At 43.4% G+C, this 19124-nt stretch overlaps 1 protein-coding gene and 1 long non-coding RNA gene across 2 annotated transcripts; one reads left to right on the top strand and one right to left on the bottom strand.

The window, feature by feature from the left end:
- Window positions 1-1547: 1547 nt before the first annotated feature.
- On the bottom strand, window positions 1548-14896 carry LOC121314035 (xin actin-binding repeat-containing protein 1-like). The gene is made up of 5 exons (XM_041246818.1): window positions 14578-14896; window positions 8592-8743; window positions 7570-7626; window positions 2088-6794; window positions 1548-1636 (listed from the first exon to the last, which is right to left on the bottom strand). Exons 4-5 carry the CDS (start codon window positions 6792-6794, stop codon window positions 1628-1630), a joined length of 4716 nt encoding a protein of 1571 aa, XP_041102752.1. The 5' UTR covers window positions 7570-7626; window positions 8592-8743; window positions 14578-14896; the 3' UTR covers window positions 1548-1627.
- Window positions 14897-15115: 219 nt separating this feature from the next.
- Window positions 15116-18438, top strand: LOC121313896. The gene is made up of 3 exons (XR_005950067.1): window positions 15116-15197; window positions 16481-16613; window positions 18315-18438. It is a non-coding gene; the product is annotated as an uncharacterized LOC121313896 (long non-coding RNA).
- The last annotated feature ends 686 nt before the right edge of the window (window positions 18439-19124 follow it).

The following is a 19124-nucleotide window of genomic DNA, read 5'->3' on the forward strand; positions in this document are numbered from 1 at the left end:
CGTTTCCTCAAGTTTTCAAAAATATCCATTGCTGCGCTGACGTTTCCTCTTATTATTTCATCCCTGTGGAATGATAGCCTTTGGCGTCGCTCATCTTCAGTCTCTCTTCCAGTTTTCTTCTTTCTTAAAACAACCTTGTTTTCTTGTTGCTCATTCTGTTCTTCAGGCTGGCAATTGAAGCTCATCTGCACTGATGGTGTATGGATTTCAAACTGAATCTTGGTGTCTTGCTCAGAGCTCGTAGCTTCAGCGGTACACTGTCGAGCCTGGTTATACTTTTGCTGTGTACTAGACTCCTCTGTGCATCTTTTTTCCTCTGACTTACAAATTCTGTTAGTTGCATTTGCTTGGGAGATATTTACTTTCTTTGGCAATGCAGGAGCAGTCACAAAGACACCTTTATTTGTTTCAGAAGGTGGGCTTACATGCACAGAGCCAGCCTTCTTTCCATCAAAGCTCTGAAGAGCAGTTTGAAAACTCGGATGCATTTCATTTGCGATTGTGCTATCATCAGAATAAGAAGGCATAAACCCTTGCAATTCTTCAGTGGCTTGGGTTTTGTGGGGCTCATGCTCAATCTTCTCAGTTACTTCACCACAAGTCTCAGGGTTTACAGTTGAAGGCTTTGACCCCTTCTGTGTCAGCTCTTCATTAGAAGTATTGTCTTTGCTTTGGCCTTCCTTCCTATGCTTATACTTCTCCTCTGCTAGCTGAATTGGGGTTTTAATGACTTTTTTGGTACTAACAGCTGCACTTCCAATGACACACTGAACCCCGGATGCCTCACAGTGCATCTCCATATGTTTGGAGTTCCGTGAGACTTCTGCATGCAAAGACTCCTTTTCAGATGTTTCTACAGATTTGGTCATTGTGGTCTCCTGATAGCACGGAGGCTTAGAAGGTAAAGAAGGTGGAGTGGATTTTGCTGGCAGCTGTTGTTGGGCTTTTGGAGGAATTGTTGGAGCTAGCTGCTCTTGTCTAAGGTGCTTTGGTGGAGGAATAGGTCTCTTTGCTTGTGCAGCAGAGGAGCCTGCAGCCAAGTGTTCTGGTTTTGGGGGAACAGCTGGCTTAGAGGATGATGCTTTTTCACAAGTCTTGTGAGGGAGAGGAGGAGAGGTCTGAGAAACTCTTTGTTTCACCATTGTGGAAGAATCTGTAGAGTCATTAGTTTTGTTTTCCTTACAGGTGTGGGTTACAGTTGCATCACTCAGTGTTGTGGAAGAATCAGTAGAGTCGTTAGTTTTGTTTTCCTTACAGGTGTGGGTTACAGTTGCATCACTCATTGTTGTGGAAGAATCGGTAGAGTCATTAGTTTTGTTTTCCTTACAGGTGTGGGTTACAGTTGCATCACTCAGTGGTGTGGAAGAATCGGTAGAGTCGTTAGTTTTGTTTTCCTTACAGGTGTGGGTTACAGTTGCATCACTCAGTGTGGAAGAATCGGTTTTGTTTTCCTTACAGGTGTGGGTTACAGTTGCATCACTCAGTGTAGAAGAATCGGTTTTGTTTTCCTTACAGGTGTGGGTTACAGTTGCATCACTCAGTGTGGAAGAATCGGTTTTGTTTTCCTTACAGGTGTGGGTTACAGTTGCATCACTCAGTGGTGTAGAAGGCTGCCGTTCCCTGTCAGTCACAGCAACTGGAGAAGGAAGCTCAGTGTCAGATGAAGGTACTGAAACTACAACAGATTCAGTGTTGTTTTTCTTTGTGCTAACTGAATAAGACTGTCTTGCATTTTTGTATATCATAGCTGCTTTATAGTCTCCTTTAGAAACATTAATGCTGGATTTCTCCAAAGACTGAAGAGTTGCGTGCAAATCACCTCGAACAATATCTTCCTTATCTACTGGTCTCTGCCCTGCTGCAGCATTCTGCAGAGATTTAATAGCAGCCTTTACATCTCCTCTTACAGCAATCTCTTGTTCTGCCTTTTCTTGTGATGACTGCATATCATAATCTGAGTTGAGAAAGGGATTTACAACTGCAGCCAATGGCTGTGAAACCCCATCATAAACATTATTATCTTCACCGTTTGCAACTTCACTCTGCTGGCAAGCTTCAATGGGATGAATCTCCACAGAGTCACTGACCTTTATCTTCTGCTGGCTTTTGGAGGACACAGTTGATTTGTCTACCCTTGTGACACTGCTAAGTTGTTTCTTTTGCACAACAGTTTCTTGCATCTGCATGGATGTGTGCACAGTGCTTGCATGCTGGACGCTGGTCTTCTGTTGAGCAGCGTGTTGAGTGTGCTGTTCTCGACGGGCTTGAGAAACTGCATGGTGCCTCTCTTGAACGTGGTGCTGGACAGTTTTTGCTTCAGCTGTTGCCTGGCGGAGGCTTTGCATTGCTGCCTGAAGATCAGAACTGTGTGCATCTTCCATTACTACACACGTTGCTGCTTGATTGCCCTGCTCTATGCCATGCTTTTCTGCACAGGTATCTCCTGTAACAAGCTCTACAGTCCCATTCCCATTTGTAGTGGAACCTGTTTCCTCCAGTGGGGCTGTTATATCATATATTGTTCCAGGAACAATGATTTCACATTCCAGCTGCATGCTCTGAATCTTTGCACGCTCCAGGGACTGCAGTGTTGCCTTAATATCCCCAGAAACAATCTCCTCTTTTTCTACAACAATCGGCTGATTCATTGCCTGTCCTAGTGACTGCTTAGCAGCAGTGATGTCCCCACCTAAGATTTCTTCTTTCTGAACACTGCTTTGCTCTGACACATTTTCGGACAAGAACACTTGCTTTGTGGATTTAATGTTCCCGGGCACAATGTCCTTGACTGATTTCTCTACCTGCTCTTTATGTTGATTGAGATGCCTTTTAGCTCCCTCCACATCCCCTTGGACAATTTCAATCTGTTCCTTGGGAGGAGAATCAGTATCATCCTCATAGGTTTCCTCCTGAAGGTTCTTCAGATAGTTAAGGTCTCCCTTCTCAATGCAGCTCCTATATAAGTGAACGTTTCCTTTCTCACTTTGACCCAGCCTGACTGAGGCAGCAGTCTTGTGCTCTTGTGTTGTAGCCAGAAGACTGCCAATGGTGGATTTCACATCGCCTTTGACAATCTCTTGGCTTTCTGCCCTTCTTTCCTGGTGACTGAAGAGGGAATAAATGGTCATTTCAGCATGACCCCTTTCAGTTTCTTGGATTAGGATTCCTTTTGTCACAGATGTATCTTGGCTGAGAAGGTTGTCAATAGCTTGAGCTACATCTGCCTTTATCAGCGCCCCTTCAGTTCTTGCACTGGACTGTTGCTGGCTCACAGATAGCTCTAGTTTTGTTACTTGCACATTTCCCTGCTCATCCTCTTTAACAAGAATTCCCTGGGGCTCTACATTTGTCGTGTGCAGCAACTGCAGCATTATCCCTTTAATGTCCCCTTCAACAACCTCTTCTTTCTGAATCACTGGGCCCTGGCTCTCTATTAGCTGATACTTTGCCATTTTTACACTCCGACATTTGTTGGCTTCAATAACAATACCATGGGACTGTATTGCGTTGAAGTTGTAGAGACGATGTAAAGTCTTTCTCACACTCTTCACCACCATTTCCACAGCTTCAGTGGTGTTTTCTGAACTAAGTTTATCAAGGGGTGTCGACTCAAATAACCAGGTTGTACTTTTCACATCTGCAAGGGGCATTTCTTCCTGAACCTTGACACTGGGTTCAGACTCTTTGAGAGAATCTAATGGCTGCGTTTCAAACAACCACGTAGACCTCTTTACATCTCCTTTCTGATTGTCTTCTCTGTGCACGGTTTGCACAGAAGCACTTTCCTGGAATTCACCTTTCAGGGTGTCGATGGGATGATTCTCAAACAGCCAGGTGGAGGTCCTGACATCACCTTGTTGAACATCACTAACGCTCACCATTCGCACATACTTCTTTTGGTTGACATCTTGCAATTCAAAGAGTTGTTTGTTTAACTGCACGTCCCCCTCTTGGACATCTTCAACCGTCTTTGCTGGAGGCTCTTCTCCAGTCGTGAGGGAGTCCAGTGGCTGTGTCTCAAACCTCCATCGAGCTGTTTTAACATTACCCTTCTGAATGTCCTCCTGTGTGACAGCACGGATCACGAAAATCTCATCCTGCTGCTTAATGGTGTCTAGCGGCTTTGTTTCAAACATCCACCTGGCACCCCTTACATCCCCACCCATGACCTCCTCCTTCTTTACTGTAGTGACTTCATGAAACTGTCCTTCTTTATCTCTGATTGCGTACAGCGGCTGGGTTTCAAACAGCATTGTACAGGACTTCACGTCTCCCTTTCTCAGCAGCTCCTCGGTGGGAACTGACTTGCATTCCATCACCTCGTCCTCATTGTGAATTTGGTCCAAGGAAAAGGTTTCGAAAATAAACTTTTTATTACCAACATCTTCACCTTTAACATCACTTAAGCTGTGCCCTTTTTCACTGGTCTCTTCAACTTCTTTAATGGTATCGATGGGACGGTTTTCAAAAAGCCAGGTAAACTTGTGAACCGATCCCGACTGGATGCTTTCATCTTTGTCTTCAGCTTCTGTGATTTTTACAGAGGCTGTACCTATTGTGTCAAGAGGCTTTGTTTCAAAGATTTCTTTTACTCGAGATACATCTCCTGATTGGACATCCACTTTGCTAACATATCTAACACCTTGCTCAGCGAGACTGTCTAGCGATTCTGTTTCAAAAAGATGCTTCGCTGTTTTCACGTCGACTGCATTCACATCATCTTGATAAGCATTGCATACCTTCAAATACTGCTCGGACATTTCTTTTATGGAATCCAAAGATTGGGTCTCAAAGAGCCAAGTGTGGGATTTCACGTCAGCTTTCGGTATGGTTTCTTCTTCTTGTTTCATCTCAGATTTCTCATATAAAATATCCATGGGCTGTGTTTCAAACAGCCATCTGCAGGTCCTGACATTCCCCTTTTCTGAAACCTCCTTTTTGACAGATGACTGTTCCTCCATCGGATTGATTTGGTTATGGATATAGCCAAGTGGCTGAGTCTCAAAAAGCCATTTGGCTGTCTTGACATCCCCAGCTTGCACTTCTTGTCTGGTGATACCTTTGATGATCTCAACTTTCCCTGCTCCTTCCTCAAACTGGTCAAGGTACCTTGTCTCAAACATCCACTTGTAGTTTTGGACATTTCCACTGATAACCTGCTCCCGGCTTACTGTGGTCACTTCATGGTAATTTCCAGTGCTGTCCTTAATTGCATACAAAGGTTTGGTCTCAGACAAAACCATGTTGTCCTTGCCGTTTCCAGTCCTCAATTCTTCCTGCTTGGCAATACAGTCACTGTCAGTATGAGAAATGCTGCCTAAAGGAATTGTTTCAAAAAGGTGCTTATAAGATTTAACATCACCCTTTTCTATCTCTTGGCCATTGGAATTGCTCTCTTCATGAGAAGCCTCTTTGTAAATACTATCCAGAGTGCATGTCTCAAACACTTCTTTTCTTTCCTTCACTGTTCCCCTTTCATCCTCGGTAACAGTCACTTTCTTTAAACATCCCACTTCAAAGCTGTCCTTAAGGTTTTCTATGGGCTGTGTTTCAAACAACCACATGGTTGATCTCACATCCCCTCCAACTATCTCTTCATTGGACAAAGTATCCTTTGAACGTTCCCCTTCAAGTGCGGCCAGTGGCTGGATCTCGAAGAGAATGCGTTTGTTATCAACATCAACCCTTTTCACTACCTCTGTGTTTGCTTGGAACTTTTCCTCTTGGATGCTTTCATGGATGGTGTCCAAAGACTGAGTCTCAAACATCCATCTTTTCTTATCAACCCCTCCCTTTTGTGCCTCTTCCAAGGAGATTCCCCTAATGATCCTGACCTCTGATCTGTCTCTGTTTATTAAATCCAAGGGCTGAGTCTCAAACAGCCAGCGTGCTGTCTTGACGCTGTCGCTCTGAATTTCCTCTCTGCATATGGACGTGATTTCATAAATGTTCCCAGTGCCATCCTTAATGGCACAGCAAGGCTCTGTTTGGAAGAGTTTCACAGTTTTTTGAAGATCCCCTTTCTGTTCCTGTATTTCAGATCTCAGCTTCAGGATGCTTTGATCTTCCACAGAGTTGCAGCGCCCCAGTGCATCTAAAGGACAGGACTCGAACAGAAGCCGTGCTCCTTTCACGTCTCCTCTTTGCATGGGTTCTTTAAGCACCGCTGCCACCATTTCCCCTTCCTCTGGGTACAGTTTGTTTAAGCAGTCCAGCGGCTGTGTCTCGAACAGCCATGTAGCCGTGTGAACGTCCCCTTTTATTAGCTCGTTCTCGCATGCTTTTTTAGAGGTGGAGAGTAGGGTGCTTTGTTCGGACTGGTGTTCAAATAGGGAAGAGGTGCCCTTCACATTTCCACCAGGGACAGTTTCGTCCTCTAGTATCTTTTTAGTAGCATGGTGCTCTCCAATGGAGTCCAACTTCCAATTCTCAAATATCCAACGCATAGACTGAACCTCCCCCTGAAGCCCAGCTTCAGCGGCTGCCAGGGCTTGGATTTGGTCTGAGTTCATCATGTCCTCCAGCTCCTTGCTCACAACCACCTCTAGTTTGTTTCTCAGATCTGGGTGCATGTGCCTGTAGAGCCTCTTCAGCTCGTTCTTCTGTTGCTGTTGATAGAAAGTGCAGAAGGTTTCTTTGGGAGGGGGTACTGGTATGAAGCTTTGGTCCTGCTCTTCAGTTGGGGCCAGTCCTTCCTCCTGGGGTCCAGGTGGTGGAGGGGGTGGCAAATCTTCTTCCAGGTTATGAACATTTGTTGTTTTTGAAACCTGTGTCTGTTTAGCGTTCTCTGCCATCTTAGAGGAAAGAAATACAAACATTCAGGTTAATTTAGTTTTTCTCTGTTGTATTACCAAGGTTAGTAATAATAAAAAAAAAGTAATCATGCAGAAAACAAATTATAAAACTCATACCTTTTCTATGGAGCGAGGCACAACACAGAACCCAGGTACAAATGTGAGTAGCACTTCAAACCATCTTCAAACATGTCAAAGTTCAAAATGTTAGCAGAACTCCAAAGCAGTTAGTGATGCAGCCCCTGCCGCTACCCCAAGCGCATGTGTTATACAAGGCTTGAATGAAGATACAGTAGTCAAAACATCACAATTATTGTGTAGTGATTCAATTCACTAGAAACCATTTTAATGGATACATTCCCTGAAAAATTATACAAATGCTGTACAATTTCACAACGTTACTTTTCAATAAGCTGGCATGCTATAATTCCTGTAATTAAGTAGTTTCAGTCTCTTACATGGAAATACGGAAAGTTCTTTTGCCTTGACTTCGCTCCCAGTCTCCCTTTAAGAGTTGAATTATTTTTCCTAGACCTTTTTTGAAGTCTTCAGTGTTGAAAACATTTTTTTTAAGTTATAATTGGTACAGAGTATTTAATGACTTTACGAAATTTAAGCCAGCCTTGTAAAAAGCCCTCCACTAAACAAACGATGCTGAAAGGTTGTTAATCAAATGAAAAGCAAAAATGCAATATTAATAAGGCTGGAACAAGTGAGCTAGCACCACTGCACACACTGCTGCACTTAAATGTGACGAGTTCAGTTTGAATCTTACCTTCCTTGCTTTAGAAGTGTTATCGGAAAGAAGAGCTCTATCCTGTGTTAAAACAACCTGTGGGAACAAAAAAAAAAACATTTACATATGCATTCAGTTTATCATTTCACAGTCTCAAAATATTTGCTAGGATATTAAATGAACAATGCTATTTTATTCACTACTGAAATTTACACGACAAAATAAGAAACAGACACCAAGGAATTGTATTGAAAGTAAAGTCAGCTGACAAGATCATTCCTGAATCATACTTGCTGTGCCTTCCTTTTAGCTGCATTGGGATACGATGCACCATTTGTTTTTTTTTTAAAAGCCTGTTATAGCAAGCATTGATTTTGTGTTTAAGACATGATTTCAGGCACTACTTCAGGTTAAAAGAAGTTCTCAGTTTCTATTTCTTTTTTTCAGGTCATCTCTCACTCTAAAGCTGAGGGAACACAAAGCCACTTTTGTCAGGAGCCCGTGGCTTGAACCGTGGTTCCAGGAGTCCGTGGCTTGAACCCTGGTTCCAGGAGACGATGGCTTCGTGTTCCCTCAGCTTTAATGTTTCATTGACACATGATTGTGGGACATGGCACAGGTTGCCAGTGTAAAGCTGGTATTTACACTTCCATAATACAGCCAACGAGCTACTTTAAAGGTCATGTTAGAGTGATCTTAACAAAATAGAAACAGAGCAGCCTTATCAGGGAACGTGTGATAATAGAACAACTCTGATAGGAAAGTGCAAGTCTACTTGGAATGCTTGCCACTTCAATACACAAGGTTATTTAGGGTTTGACACATAGGAATGTGTGAGGTTTGAAAATAAAGATCAGTAATATTGTGAGCATTCTTGCAGCATGTAGTCATACGTATATGCTTGTGGTAGACTGAGATGACCGGGTGTTTGATGACATTGTATTTAACAGTGGCTCTTTAAAGCTCTTTAACCCCCTTCAATGCTCATGCCACACGATATTTCTGAGTTTGAACTGAAACGAGGAGCAATGGAAACAGTGGGAGGAATGACAAGCACTTACCGGCTTTACAGGGCTTGCTCTGGGGCTCACAGCTGCTGCTCTCGACAGGTAGCGAGCAGATTGCTCTTTCACAGAAGGCGCGGGTCTGTCGAGGTCCTGGTCTGCTGTACAGCTTGTGGCTCTGGGTTCTGAAATCAATGTCCTCTTCTCAGCTGAAAAACACATGTTAGACAATGAGGATATATATATTCAAAGTCATAAAATAATTCTCAGCAATGGTAAACCAAGCATGCATATCTTGCTTGATTGTTGACAGACACATATATAATTCAACAACTGGATATTTCATTTCATTAGTCATATAATTACAGCACTCATCAAGACAAGCAGACATGGCAAAATGACTCTGTTTAAGTAAAAACAAGCAGGCTTCTGCAGTCCTGGCACACAGCATGTTCCTTCACAGCATTGTGTTGCTCTATTTGGGGGTGATCAATACTACCACTGTTCAGATCATTAAAACACCCCCCCCTGGCCTCTGACCTGTACGAGTCCCTCCTTTCACTAAATACAAACACAACTGCTGTTTTTAAACCACTAAATGTGACCCAAAGTGTTTAGATACAGCAATCATCAAGGGGAATGGTTTGCTAGAATCGCTGTGTTTACAAACCCTTGTCTTCTGAAATGCCTCTATCTTTCTGATTGACATCTACCAGTGATAGAGTGGTAAAAACAACAGGATGTGTTGTTTTTTTATCTGTTTACAACTGCTTGTGCAACAGAAATGTGGGCAGTGCTTCCATGCAAACCCCTGGCTGGGAAAGCACTCAGGCCCCTTCTTAAACAATTGATCTCAGAAAGGCTTTCCTTGAATCACTTGCAGTTCCTTTACCGATTAATTTATCTGATTGGTCAGCTGTCCAAAAACTATGTAGAGTAAAGAAACTGGCTAGTGAATGAAGGAAACAAAGTAAACAGTACAATCCTTTAAAGAAATTTCTACATTTGGGGGGAAATAATTGCTGATTATATCAACTGAAATTTGTAAAGGCAACTTTAGTGATGAACAACCGATGCCTCCCAACATCTGCTATTATACTGTTCTCTTACATGTGTAGCAGGCAGTGTTGTGTGATACACTGCTGTTACAGACTGTGTCCCCTGTCAGTGAGATGAGATTTGATGTGTGTGTGTGTGTAGCAGGCAGTGCTGTGTGATACACTGCTGTTACAGATTGTGTCCCCTGTCAGTGAGATGAGATTTGATGTGTGTGTTTGTGTGACGGGCAGTGCTGTGTGATACAGTGCTGTTACAGACTGTGTCCCCTGTCAGTGAGATGAGATTTGATGTGTGTGTTTGTGTGACGGGCAGTGCTGTGTGATACAGTGCTGTTACAGACTGTGTCTCCTGTCAGTGAGATGAGATTTGATGTGTGTGTTTGTGTAACAGGCAGTGCTGTGTGATACAGTGCTGTTACAGACTGTGTCCCCTGTCAGTGAGATGAGATTTGATGTGTGTGTTTGTGTGATGGGCAGTGCTGTGTGATACACTGCTGTTACAGATTGTGTCTCCTGTCAGTGAGATGAGATTTGATGTGTGTGTTTGTGTGACGGGCAGTGTTGTGTGATACACTGCTGTTACAGACTGTGTCCCCTGTCAGTGAGATGAGATTTGATGTGTGTGTTTGTGTAGCAGGCAGTGTTGTGTGATACACTGCTGTTACAGACTGTGTCCCCTGTCAGTGAGATGAGATTTGATGTGTGTGTTTGTGTGACGGGCAGTGCTGTGTGATACAGTGCTGTTACAGACTGTGTCCCCTGTCAGTGAGATGAGATTTGATGTGTGTGTTTGTGTAACAGGCAGTGTTGTGTGATACAGTGCTGTTACAGACTGTGTCCCCTGTCAGTGAGATGAGATTTGATGTGTGTGTTTGTGTGACGGGCAGTGCTGTGTGATACAGTGCTGTTACAGACTGTGTCCCCTGTCAGTGAGATGAGATTTGATGTGTGTGTTTGTGTGACGGGCAGTGCTGTGTGATACAGTGCTGTTACAGACTGTGTCTCCTGTCAGTGAGATGAGATTTGATGTGTGTGTTTGTGTGACGGGCAGTGCTGTGTGATACAGTGCTGTTACAGACTGTGTCCCCTGTCAGTGAGATGAGATTTGATGTGTGTGTTTGTGTGACGGGCAGTGCTGTGTGATACAGTGCTGTTACAGACTGTGTCCCCTGTCAGTGAGATGAGATTTGATGTGTGTGTTTGTGTAACAGGCAGTGTTGTGTGATACACTGCTGTTACAGACTGTGTCTCCTGTCAGTGAGATGAGATTTGATGTGTGTGTGTTGTGTGTAGCAGGCAGTGTTGTGTGATACACTGCTGTTACAGACTGTGTCCCCTGTCAGTGAGATGAGATTTGATGTGTGTGTTTGTGTGATGGGCAGTGTTGTGTGATACAGTGCTGTTACAGAGTGTCTCCTGTCAGTGAGATGAGATTTGATGTGTGTGTTTGTGTGACGGGCAGTGTTGTGTGATACAGTGCTGTTACAGATTGTGTCTCCTGTCAGTGAGATGAGATTTGATGTGTGTGTTTGTGTGACGGGCAGTGCTGTGTGATACAGTGCTGTTACAGACTGTGTCCCCTGTCAGTGAGATGAGATTTGATGTGTGTGTTTGTGTGACGGGCAGTGCTGTGTGATACAGTGCTGTTACAGACTGTGTCCCCTGTCAGTGAGATGAGAGGAGGTTAAAAGCTCTTTTGCTTTGTGGTTAAGGCGCTTGCTTGCGGTGTGTGGGGTTGCCGGTTTGTGTCCAGCCTCTTCTCTGTTACGCATCCACAAAAGAAAAATCTGAGACGTCTGAGTTTTGTACTTCCACTCCGAGGCTGCTACTACAGATATCTCTCTTTGTTTTTTATGAAATTACAAGTATTACATAGATACATAGCGTCCCACTTGCTGATGTGAATGAATCAGTCTGTGAAAGGCCAGACTCACCTGTTGCCTTCCATAAGTCCCCTGGTATGCGTACAGTCTGGCCAGCATTCAGCAGTATCAATCCCCCGGCTGACTGTATAACCCAGGAGAAAAAAGGAGCTGCAAGCTCAGCTGTAGCTCACCCTCGATCAGCAGCCAAAAAATGTGTGAAAGGCTTAGCTCTGAAACCATCAGCACTAAATGCACAAGGGCATCATGAGAAGGGAATGTCCTTTCCTGTCACTGTGTGTGCTTGCCATGCGGGAGATATCACAATCCAATCTGGAAATGATGTGACACTGTGAATACTAGCAGGGCTGGGGAGCTACTGTACAACCAATATATTGTATTAACAAGATCTCTGATTTATATGTACTTGTATTTAAAGTTGCTCCAAGTGTTTTTGTAATATTATTATTATTATTATTATTATTATTATTATTATTATTATTATTATTATTGATTTCTTAGCAGACGTTTTGGCAAAACAGAGTTTTGTCTTGAGAAGAAGTGATAACAATAACTTTACCCTCTCTAAAGGAAACAACCGCAACCCCAACCCCAACCCCAACTCCAACCCCAACCCCAACTCCCAACTCCAACCCCAACTCCAACCCCAACTCCAACCCCAACTCCAACCCCAACTCCAAGCCCAATCCCAACTCCAATTCTAACTCCAACTCCAACCCCAACCCCAACCCCAAAACCCAACCCCAACCCCAACACCAACCCCAACCCCAACCCCAACCCCAACCCCAACCCCAACCCCAACCCCAACCCCAACCCAACCCCAACCCCAACCCCAACCCCAACCCCAACCCCAACCCCAACCCCAACCCCAACCCCAACCCCAACCCCAACCCCAACCCCAACCCCCCCAACCCCAACCCCAACCCCAACCCCAACCCCAACCCCAACTCCAAGCCCAACTCCAACCCCAACTCCAAGCCCAACCCCAACTCCAATTCCAACTCCAACCCCAACCCCAACTCCAAGCCCAACTCCAACCCCAGTTCCAACTCCAACCCCAACCCCAACCCCGACCCCAACTCCCTTCTAATCAGTTCTAACACATCATTGATTAAAATTGCAATTAGCAGTTTTCCGTTAAAATGAATTTCTCACAGTGGCAAAAAGTTACTTAAAATGAAAACACTTTTAGTCAATTAAGCTTGCTTCCAATGAAAGCAGTTGAACAATCACAACAGTTATTATGTCTCTAAATGTCAATTCCAATTCCTTTGAAGTGTGCCAGACCTACACAGATGAGTGTTTTTTTTTTTTTTTTTTTGTTTCTTCACACTAGAATTAGCAAAAACAACTCGCCCAATTGCAAAGACTCGAGGCTAATAACTAAAGTGTAGCTTGTCCCTGTTTTTACGCAGTAAGCTCACAGTGGACAAAGGGCTGCTGCACACTGGCGCCACTCACACGGCTGCTCTTCTGCACGGCTACAGATGGATGAACATGAAGAATAGCTGCATATAACCCCATGTGAGCTGGGCAGGGGTTATGACTGCAACGATATCCAGAGCCAATGCGTGTGGCTTTTCTTTTTTTATGCCAGTGTTATATGAAATCAAAATCTGTTCTACTCTAAATATTGCAGATTTCTAAAACACATTCAGATGTTATATTAGCTGGATGGCCTAGTCAAATGCTCTTATTGAGTTATGTATATATGATTATTCTGCATCAGATAGCTTGTAGGATACTATACTGCATCTAATCAATATACTGTAAGGTACTAGTATTTAACATGATGCTATGTAGCTGCTGTTAACAGGCTATGCTGGGATGAAGTGCTCCTCCAATACCTTTTACAATGGCCTTGCCCCCAAAACATGACTTTCATGCTATTATCTATTTCTGTCAGCTGTTATCATAGGACCAATGGCTATAGCTCAAGGCATCTTTAATGACTCCAATCCTCTATCCAAGGAGTCCCTTCTATATCAAGTGGTGCTTTAGATAAACCCCTGGTATGTGCTGCTTATTGAATGCTCCTGCAATTGTCTGATGGAATGTATAGGCGCTATTTGAAGCTCAGCTTTGTGAGTAGGTTTCACTCAGAGACAGCTGTTCACAAGACGCAGTTGGTGCTATAAAAAATGTCAGTTTTAGAATGACAACCCTGCCAAACCATCATCTGCCTTCTCTTGCCCTGCTGAGGAATTTCGATTGATTGGGTTTAGTTCTGGAAAGCATGAAACCAGCCCTGTCTAAAAATGTTGACATAAAATACTTTGCATTACAAGATCACCATACTAATAGTACTGACCTTTCTGTGTGACCAGACAAATTACAGCTAAGAATGGGATAAGAATGGGAGATTTAAATTTCTTTTTATGCCTTTCCGATTAGCATGACAACTTTCTTGCAAATCCGTTCTCGGTTTTACAGCCTGTAAACCCATGTATCCTCTGCCACCACACTGTAGGTTTGCTTCATGTGCAGCAGCTATTAGGATCCCACCTGACAACTGAGAATCTGAGGTGCAGCAAAGGAAATTTCATGAACAGGGGCTTGAAACCTGGTTCCAGGACACCGGGAGAACTAGTTAAAGGCAACTTTGCTGCATCAAACCCCAAGACCCCCCCACTGTGATATGCAGTGGCCTGAAACCTAGTCTACTGTAACCAAGTTCTAAGCCGATCAATAGACGTATTGTTTATCGATATATATATATATAATATATATATATATATATATATATATATATATATATATATATACACTATTTTTTAAGTAATTGATCTGCTGTGACATATTTAAATGTCTTTTAAATGCTGCTGTTGATATTGTCAGTAAAGTCAGCGGAATAAGGCCTGCAAAAGATAAGAGGCCTGCTTCTTCAGTTAGGGAATCACGGCAAAATCAGTAAACACCCACAACAACAACCAAACTAGTGTAACAAACATGGGCTCATTTATAAAGCTAGCCCCTGGCTTTACTGTTCATTATTTCATCCTACTTCAGAACTAACATGAATACACAGACGCAGCAGCGGTTCTCATAGCCAAGCCTTCGTAATATTATTTAGAAACTAGAAGTAATAAGACAGCTACTCACTTCCAAAAGCAAGCCCTCCTTTTCGTCAGTTATTTCTTCTTGTCCGAGAGGAACGATTGTAAATGTCCCTTCAGTTCTCTGCTGGTCTCTTGCTGTGTGTGCAGGAGCCCTGCTCTGCACTGTGTTCTGTGTCGCTTTGCGTTTTCACTGCCCTGGCTTTGTGGCAGCTGGTTTTATCACGGTGCAGCAGCTATGTTGGGAGGATGAAGCAGTGCTCTATTTTTGGAGAGCTGGGTGGCTGGTATTCCATCAGGCTGAGTCAGTCACTGATTGTGGAAATCATTAGGGACCGGGGGCAGCCTTACTGACCTTACCTGAGTGGGATTCCACCGGCACCTGTTCACAAGACACGGACCACCCCTAACACTATGACATCACAGGGACCTTGGCCAATGGCTGCACAGAGCTCCCAGATCACATCCCTGTATATGTATTATTATTAGTTCCGATGCCTCAGTAACATGTTGAATGAAACCTTCATTACAGAGCATGATGTACCTTTCCTGTAAACGTGTTGCTCAGTGACTGTGTCAGAGAGCTGTAATGGACTTAATATATAGGAACAGCATCACGTCCACTTCTCTGTGAACTGCTTCCCAATAGATCCTTGTTCATATTAGGTTAGTCTTTTATTATAATCTCTGTTTTGATCGGGAGTGAATGATAATGGAAGATTGGAAATCGATCTTAAAAGAAAAACATTGTCTATCCCTCAGTAATGATTTTTCATTTTAATTTCTAGAAATTTTAAAACAGTCTGTGTTGTGGAGTTCAAGAATTTGCCAGAACTTTGAAAAAAGCATGCATGCATTATAAAATAGATGCTGTAGATAGGAAGTGTAACGTGGTACAATTATGCACTCAGTGACGAAGGAGATACAAGGCAACATTTTAACATGTATTACAATTAAAGGCATGTCTGCAAGCGCGTGTTAACACTATTCATTTAGGAGTAAAGAACTCAGGGTAACACGTGCCATTAATTACTGTGTATTTGCATAGCAGCTACTCAGTAAATACATGTGCACTCACACAGAATTGCAATGTTATTATGCTTAGTTACAATGTACTTAAAGAGTAAGTAGCGGGGTTCTGAAAAATATAGCGTTACACCTCCCCATGTGTTGTTACAACTGTTTAAATAATGTACCTGTCATTTTTCTTTTCATTGTTAACATCCTGACATCTTTTTACACTTAGAACTTTAAAGTCTGTTTCAAAATGTTCGCTCTAGTGCACTGATAGTGTAAGGATTATTGCCCACGTTGTCAAACAGGTAACACAGCAATAACCATCCATGATGGGGTAGGGATCAGAAAAGCTGGAGCACTTGTTGTGAGGTCGCTCTTCCTGCAGTGATGTAGGACAGATCTCAAACCCCAGTGCACTAGAGCGGCATTTTGAAAAGAGCTTTGAAACAGACTTTAAAGTTCTAAGTGTAAAAAGTGGTTAGGATGTTAACAATGAAATGACAGGCACGTTATTGAAACAGTTGCAGCAACACGACGGGACGTGGAACGCTAGATTTTTCAGAACCCTGATACTTACTCTTTAACATGTAATGTAAGAACGATTCATGTAAGTACGCAATTGTATTAGAAAAGGATTAGGATTAGGGTTAGCGTTATATCATGCAAAAAATGTTTACAGATTGGGCACATTGTAACTATGCATAATGACATTGTAATTATGTAATTCTGTGCAAGTACAAACTACATTGTAAATACACAGTAATTAGAGACAATGTAAAATGTTACTGAACTATGTATCTGCCCCTCTGAATTCACAGTGTCATAAAGACCCCATTGTGAAATCACTATCTGAAGGTTAATATTTATTTTCACTGAAGGTTTGGGTATGATGATAGCTTGTGTGTTTAAGCTGCAGTGGTACTCTCTTCCAGGCCTCTATTAGCTGATGTAAAAGAAGACAATAAAACCTAGGCATGGATGATGAGTGACACAGCAAGCAAGGTCTCCTGGATTGAGTGACCTATTCCAGTCACAGACTGACTCACCCTGTCCTCACTGACCATGGTAATTGTAGAACGCATGACATGGACCTGCTGGCACACAGCTCAGTAACACTGTCCGCGTCTCCTGTGTGTGAGTGTGCTACATCTAAAACTAGCACAGCGAGTCTGTGGGCGTGCAGTCACATCTAAAACTAGCACAGCGAGTCTGTGGGCGTGCAGTCACATCTAAAACTAGCACAGTGAGTCTGTGGGCGTGCAGTCACATCTAAAACTAGGACAGCGAGTCTGTGGGTGTGCAATCACATCTAAAACTAGGACAGCGAGTCTGTGGGCGTGCAGTCACATCTAAAACTAGCACAGCGAGTCTGTGGGCGTGCAGTCACATCTAAAACTAGGACAGCGAGTCTGTGGGTGTGCAATCACATCTAAAACTAGGACAGCGAGTCTGTGGGCGTGCAGTCACATCTAAAACTAGCACAGCGAGTCTGTGGGCGTGCAGTCACATCTAAAACTAGCACAGCGAGTCTGTGGGCGTGCAGTCACATCTAAAACTAGCACAGCGAGTCTGTGGGCGTGCAGTCACATCTAAAACTAGCACAGCGAGTCTGTGGGCGTGCAGTCACATCTAAAACTAGCACAGCGAGTCTGTGGGCGTGCAGTCACATCTAAAACTAGGACAGCGAGTCTGTGGGCGTGCAGCCACATCTAAAACTAGGACAGCGAGTCTGTGGGCGTGCAGTCACATCTAAAACTAGCACAGTGAGTCCGTGGGCGTGCAGTCACATCTAAAACTAGCACAGAGAGTCTGTGGGCATGCAGTCACATCTAAAACTAGCACAGCGAGTCTGTGGGCGTGCAGTCACATCTAGAACTAGCACAGCGAGTCTGTGGGCGTGCAGTCACATCTAAAACTAGGACAGCGAGTCTGTGGGCGTGCAGTCACATCTAAAACTAGCACAGTGAGTCTGTGGGCGTGCAGTCACATCTAAAACTAGGACAGCGAGTCTGTGGGCGTGCAGTCACATCTAAAACTAGGACAGCGAGTCTGTGGGCGTGCAGTCACATCTAAAACTAGCACAGCGAGTCTGTGGGCGTGCAGTCACATCTAAAACTAGGACAGCGAGTCTGTGGGCGTGCAGTCACATCTAAAACTAGCACAGCGAGTCTGTGGGTGTGCAGTCACATCTAAAACTAGCACAGCGAGTCTGTGGGCGTGCAGTCACATCTAAAACTAGCACAGCGAGTCTGTGGACGTGCAGTCACATCTAAAACTAGCACAGCGAGTCTGTGGGCGTGCAGTCACATCTAAAAGTTATTACTTTGTTTCATTGTTTTATATTGTATCTTGTAAAGCACTTTGTGATGGTGGTCCATTATGAAAGGCGTTATATATAATTGATTGATTGATATTATGGTACAATATTTTGGGGACGTTTCAATACACACCCCAGGAGCATCTCTGAGGCCATTTTTATACTGGCCTCATTATAGAAACTTCACCAGAACCAGTCCAGAACCAGTAATTTAATAAAGGTGGAGCAAAACACTGACTTTAAAGAAGGAAATACGAAGGGAGTGTTAACCATGCCAGGCTGTCCCACGAAGCCTACCTGTTTAAAGCACTCTCCCTCTGAAGTGTGCTGTAAACACAGGTATGACAAGCAGCTGACTCATCACATGATGCAAGTATACTTACAGTTCTGACAAGCAGCTGACTCGTCACATGATACGTGTATGCCTCCTGTCATCTTTCTTCTTTCAGATCTGTCTCGCTTGCTGGATTCCACCTGCTGTCAAGAATAAGAAATTCACAGACCTGTCAACGCTGGCCTCTTCAACCTGTCTACAGTGTCTGATGTAACAGCACAGCCTGGCCCGCTCTATATGTGAGCACATTTTAATATGAGCTTAATTAGCCACTGCATTGTATGTATGTAAAAGGTGCACCTAATTAAACTAATAAGAAAACCTGTAATCCATTCCAGGTTTTACTGCAAGCTTGATTAGCCACAGTGTATAGGCAACAAGCTCAGGTGTGTCTTATTAAACTCATCTCCATTCCTGTAATGGCTCAAACTACTGTACAACTTGTGTGCGATTTTTATTCTTCATTTTTCACCTGACAAATGCTTTTATTTAATAATTAGACATAACTAATTACTAAATAAAAATATAAAACGTGTATTAAATATTATTCAATATTTAAACGGTTATTTGTTTGGGGCCTAATATATATATTTTTTTTCTCGACGCTCTTTGAGAATCCACTAGAAGAGTATATTTCATACATATAGATGATGAACAGCAGCTGCCACAGTGTGCTCTCCTGCAATACTAACGTTTTTAATGTATTCCTCCTGTTGGGCTCTCCTCTTCTGTGTTTTGTTTATTTCTTCTGGCCCAGATGCCTTGTTCCAGAACGTGGTGGCTGTTTTGTTGTCAGGCTGGAGCTGGCTCCTTCGAGGGCTGCTGGAGGAGCCCTTCTTGACGGTGGCATTGACTTCGAAGATAGCCCTCAGTGCTTCAATGGCAGTACCTGCGCCCTGCCGGGGAAGGCTCTCCATGGACTTGC

Source organism: Polyodon spathula, chromosome 4 (assembly GCF_017654505.1).
Source record: "Polyodon spathula isolate WHYD16114869_AA chromosome 4, ASM1765450v1, whole genome shotgun sequence".
Classification (NCBI taxonomy): Eukaryota; Metazoa; Chordata; class Actinopteri; order Acipenseriformes; family Polyodontidae; genus Polyodon; species Polyodon spathula.

Excerpts from the sequence above, each read along its gene's own strand:
- LOC121314035 (XM_041246818.1), bottom strand. The coding sequence starts at position 6,794 with ATGGCAGAGAACGCTAAACAGACACAGGTTTCAAAAACAACAAATGTT.